Below are 5,675 nucleotides of genomic sequence, written 5' to 3' on the forward strand. Positions count from 1 at the left end.
TGTTGCTGCATATTTATTTATATATATATATTTTAGCTCTGTATTGTCTATATTGTATTTATATAGCTCTATATTGTATTTATCTCTGTCAATTCTGTATTGAAGCTTCCACTTAAAAAATTGTCCTGGATTAAATGAAATGTTTAATTTGCTCCAAATCAATATGAAAATGTACTGAAAATATTAATATAAGGTATCAAGTAATATTAGAACAGGATGCATTAACATTACCTGTGTTGTTAACATATAATACTAGGAAACATTAACAAATATGCATACTACAGATAAAATTTATCTACCTGGTATGAACAGAAGAGATGCTAAGTTCACCTATAGAATTGGTAGGCACAAGCACCTGGGCTTTACCTGCCCTGTAAGGCTGCATTTATTGCTTATTTGCATTTGCTTCCCATCAGCTCGGCCAGAAGCATTTTCTGACTATTGAAGTAAGACCTGGAAGAGGCAGGAGGAAACACATGGTAAGCTTTAACAAGCTCCTGACCGGAACTTTTGATTAAATTGGAAGCGGTCAGTGGCTGTAACACACATGACACCTACATCTCTGACTCTTATAAGCGAGATCTGTTTGGCATAAAAGCTGCAACACGTGAATTTGATGATCCAATGAACCTCAAGCTGATGGACAGGTCAAATCTTGCTGCTCACCAAAACCTGGTGATGCAGCAGCAGGAAGCAGCAGTGGATGTGTTCGGTGAACTTATGGATCTAGATCTGAGTCCAGAGCTACTTTGCTGAGGGGGCTGCTGGGGGTCAAACTGCAAACACCAGCTCCCACCCTGGGGCTCCCAGGACTGAAACCCACAGGGCACTCATGGCATTTTTGAGTCCTCCATCGCTCTCACCATGTGTGTCTAGTCTGATGAGTGCTGCTAGAGTCTGCACTTCAGTGCTTTCTACCTCAAAAATTAGATTCATGTGGCCAGCCATAAACAGTGTGAAGCAAATCACTAAGACTAAACATCTTTTTGACTGTAAAAAGAAATTAGCAATAAATCAGTGGTAATTGGCACATTAACATTAATATTTTGCCATATAAGTATTACCCTGGAAAAACAACACAGAATAAATATGTTAGCTGCAAAATCACTTTGTGAAACAAAAAAATGTGTTCTATTAGGGTGTCAGATAGAATATGGTGCTCATAATTCCAAGGTCACAGGTTCAATCCCCATACTGGCCTTTCACTTAAGAGTTGGACTTGATCATCCTTCTGGGTCCCTTCCAACTCGGACTTATCTGTGAATTGACATGAGAGAAAAAAATTGACCTAATATTTTCTGTTATATTGAAATAATTAATGTGTTCCTTTCTTCAGAAGTATGACTTCTAAACTTCTCTTGGTATATGTGCATGTATGTGTCTCTGCCTGCATCTTCCTGTCTGTGAGTGGAAACTGCAGCACAACAAATAGAATTAACGCAGGTGATGTAGGCACTCTATTTTTAGCTGCTCCCTTCTGAAAGCCGTGAACTCCCTGTCTTTACCCCGAGGCTTACAGTGACTCGAAATTGTTGATGAGACAGGAGCTAGTTCAGGTATCAGCCCGTGCTTGCTTGCACCTTCCTTACACCCAGTCAAATAGCCTTTAGCTAAAGTCACTTACAGGCTCTCTTCATTCCCTGATCTGATATTCCTGTCATACACCTAGCACCATCCCAAGATCTCTCTCCTTTGTGCTGATGGTCAGCCTGGAACATTTTGCTTCTATTGGAGCTTTGTAATTTTTTCCTGTGTCAATCACTTTGGCTACTTCCTGCAGGGAATTTCACCTGGTAGTTTGTTGCCTAATCAGTGAATCTGCTAAGGTCTTGCTGCAATTCTTTATGGATAAGCCTTGTTTTCACATCATCCTTAAGCATCACCAGAGTACTTCAGCTCCTGGCAAACGACCTTCCTAGATCCTGTGTGGGACTCCGAAACCAAGCAGGACCCTACACAAGGCGGTGTAAGAATCCATGGGTGATGTTCTTTTATCAATGAAAGTCGATCTTCTCATTCTGCCCTTCATCTCTACGTATTCACCTGTTACTTACCCATTTCCAAGACATATTTCTTAGCCTCATTATTTCCAGTGTTTAGTGAGGGCTGTGAAAGGATTTAGAAAGGCAGTTTGACTCTACCTGTGAGACCTGCCACATCCACAGTCTTGTTTTCACCTTCGAACAACTGTAACAAGTGCATGAGAGATTACTTCCTTCAAAGCTGCACAGATGCTTCTTTATTATGTGTTTATTCATGCATTTGCTAATTTTATCCATTCTGTTTCTGCTTTGAGTAAGACCATATAGGGGTAACTAATTTGATCTTGTTTACTCTCATCCTTACAACACTTAAACACTTTCATTAGCCTTGAACTCCTTGATCTATCACAGACAGAAGTTTAGAGAGAGCAACAGCAAAGAAAATGAGATGAATGGCAACCATCTCAGGCAAAGAAAAAGAATCAACTGTAGTAATGTAGCAGAGGGTGCATTCTCAGCAGCAATGTTTTCTCTCATTTCATATGCTTGCAGAAATCCAAGGTTTATTCTTCCTTGACTTTTCTTTGACTGGTGATTCAACATTGTCCCTGGCCCTGCAATTAGATTAAGTATAAAGTGAATTCAGAAATTAATTAAAGAAACAATTGCTGTTAACACAAGATAAGGGAGAGCAATAAGTGCTCGCAAAACATAAATGACTTATTTTTACTGCACCAACCAATTGCCGTAACTGCAAAGAAAAAAAAAACAAAAACAAAAACAAAACTAAAACTGTTCCTGCAGGAACTGCTCCAAGAGAAAGAACTTCTGTCTGCCTGTGTGCAAAGCAGGGATTTGACTGTCCCTGTCTACAGCAGTGAAAGCTCTTGGAGATGTCAGCTGCAAGTATGAATTATACCCAGAAAGAGGAAGTGAGTCTTTGAGGTCTTGACTTTTGGAAGTATCAAACACACAAAATGTTCTGTGTCTAAACAGAGGTTTAGGGGTATCGTAGCCATGGCATTTTGGGAGATTTTACACATCAGGAAGATATCAAAGTGGACTATTTCACTCCTCAGGCATGAAGAAATACTGCTTTAGAGAGAACTGATGGAAAGAATGACTAATGCCTGAACAGAGTGAATATTTACCTGCCAAGAATTTAAGTAAAATGAGATTCTAAAATAAGCTTTGAAGTGCAGGTGTTCTAGGAAAGGAAACAGATTACCTGGCCAGCAGAGCCTTTACAGTGAGCCGGACCCAGGGCGCGGTGGGCTCCACACACACTTCCCTGCCATCTTTCAGCGTAGCTCTGCCGAGAAAGGAGCAGAGAAGTTAAGGCTGGGTGTGTCCTGCACACTTCTCCTGATGGCTGGGAATTTTTCTTAGCCAGTAGATGAAAGACCTGCTTGGTTTTGTCTTATGTGTTTGGGGGTTTTTATGAATGATGAAAGTACAGGTGTTTTATGCTGTAATGGGCCTAATGAATTTTCTATTTGGTTTCAGTTCTCTATCTGACCATACTTTAGTAGACCTTTCAGGAACATAATCATCTGGAAAAGTTGGGTTTTTTTTAACCAAACCTGGTTTAAATTACCTATTCCTTGGGAGGTGGAACGGGATGCCATGCAGTGCTGCACAGAGGCTATGATGTACAAACATTATCTGCTCTAAGAAACCACAGCAAAAGCATAAAGACCTGACAGAGCACTTGCGTTTACTCACTACATTGGTCTGGCTCCTGTGATTAGCCCCAGGGATGGTTTTAAAAGCAGCTGACTGTATCTTTTATTTTGTACCCAGACAGAGTATAATCCAAATCCTCCACTCCTCAAACAGGGAAATGCTCCATGTGCAATTCTGACACAGGAAATAACTTGTGGCCTTTCAAACTTTGCCACAGGCAGGCCAAGTCAGAGGAAAATGTTGTAATTCATATCAAGAGGATCAAGTTTTTATCTTTGATTCTTCAATGTCTAAGTTATTAATTGTGCCCTGTGTTGGGGCATCTGATTCTCCCCTCTGATGTTTTTCACAAATAAGATAACAGCAGAAAGAGATAAAAAGTAGAGTCTGGAAGCTGCTTGTAATACTAGCTGGGAATGATCTTATTCCTTCGGATATGAGGCCTTGTTCCTGATACCTGATGTCTCTGAGGCTTTGCCAGGGAAACATCCCGCCACTCAAAACACATAAGTAAATAGGATGAGACATGTCGAGTTAGTTCCTCCTGTAGGAAGCAAGATGCAATTTAGGAAAAGTGCTCACATGACTTCCACATTTTTGCAGTGAGATCCTCTTTGGCTTAATCTCACATCCTGAATAGTCTTGGGAGGGATGAACTTGGAATGAGTGACTATGCACTGGCATTGGGAGCCTCTTTCATCCATCTTCTCCAGGGCCTTACCTGTGGAACAAAACTCTGTTATGTCTAGGTACATAAACAGTTTCTTTATTTGCTCCCCTGAAGCCAACTGTATTCCCTCCTGTAGCCTCATTCTTGTCCCTCAGACACTGTGATTTGCTGAACGCTGAGACGAAATTAACTGCACGTGCACAGCACAGCAGCTGCACTGTCAGAGCTGTTGGTATGCAGGTGTGTTTGAATTAAAACTTGGATTACTAAGCTTCTGCCACCATCATCTTCTCATGTTCCTTTTTCTTTTTTGCAAACGGGGTAATTCTTGCTCTGTCATCAATCTGCCTACCAAGAGTAAAATCTCAAAAAGGATAGATTTGTCATTTGTAAAAGAAGAGCTATATGGACATATTTCGGGGAAAAGGTTCTGTTTTAATTCAAACGCTTATTAAAACCTAGAGACAAGCATATATTGTGGCATAGGAATAAATCCTTTTGCAGACAGAAGCATACTGTACTCCTGGAAACATCCACAGCATCCTAGCAGGTACAAATGATCCTTTTTACTTCCGAATGACATTTTACTGAAGATGCACTTCTCTTGCAAAAGGTCATCATGGACATAGTGCAAGCCCACTTGCATTTGCATGTGTATACTTATTAACTGAATTTTAAGACATCATTTTCTTACCTTCTGACCATGCCATTGAGACCGAGTAGAGAGCCAAAGTGACAGCCACATATTTGCCATCCATTGCTGTGCACGTTTTCTTCTTGACAGAGGTCCCGCTCTGGTGCTCTTTCCCATCAGGTTTTATACCTGAAAGGTGCACTCCCATCAGCCTGAGCACTGAGAGGTGGGTTCTGCACATGCAGGTTTCCTAACACATGAGAGGGTTGCATAAGAAATCTGAAAACTTCTGTGCGGTCCGTCCAGTGGCACTTCAAACTTCCCTAGCTTTTGCTGCTGTATATTTTCAATTATTCTTTACATTGTTATTGTTATCCATCCGTTTCTGTTTGCACTTCTTCGTGGGATATTTGCTTTAACCAGCAATGCTAAGCTTGCCCGTGGAAATCAATACAACATTACCTGACATCCCTCTGAGCCAAAATAAAGGGACTTATTCCCTACTCTGTGAATATAGAATTTCTGGTCAACCCTTTGCAGCATGCTTTAGTGCCTTGTTAAAAAACATTTACCCATCATAATTACAAGAACTTTTCATCCCATTCTTACAGACTATATTTTGATATAAATCCGATTAAGTTATTTAGTCAGTGTTTTGTGAAGACAAGACACAACTGGTTTCTCCTGTTCTCTGAAAGGATTT

The 5,675-nt window shown here is 40.5% G+C and overlaps 1 protein-coding gene across 1 annotated transcript; it reads right to left on the reverse strand.

The window, feature by feature from the left end:
* Nucleotides 1-2,339: 2,339 nt before the first annotated feature.
* On the reverse strand, nucleotides 2,340-5,096 carry LOC134044730 (interleukin-8-like). The gene is made up of 4 exons (XM_062494083.1): nucleotides 5,033-5,096; nucleotides 4,251-4,389; nucleotides 3,211-3,294; nucleotides 2,340-2,596 (listed from the first exon to the last, which is right to left on the reverse strand). The coding sequence occupies exons 1-4, from the start codon at nucleotides 5,094-5,096 to the stop codon at nucleotides 2,521-2,523; spliced, it is 363 nt and encodes a 120-aa protein (XP_062350067.1). The 3' UTR covers nucleotides 2,340-2,520.
* Nucleotides 5,097-5,675: the final 579 nt, after the last annotated feature.

The sequence above is a fragment of the Cinclus cinclus genome, chromosome 5, assembly GCF_963662255.1.
Source record: "Cinclus cinclus chromosome 5, bCinCin1.1, whole genome shotgun sequence".
Lineage (NCBI taxonomy): Eukaryota > Metazoa > Chordata > Aves > Passeriformes > Cinclidae > Cinclus > Cinclus cinclus.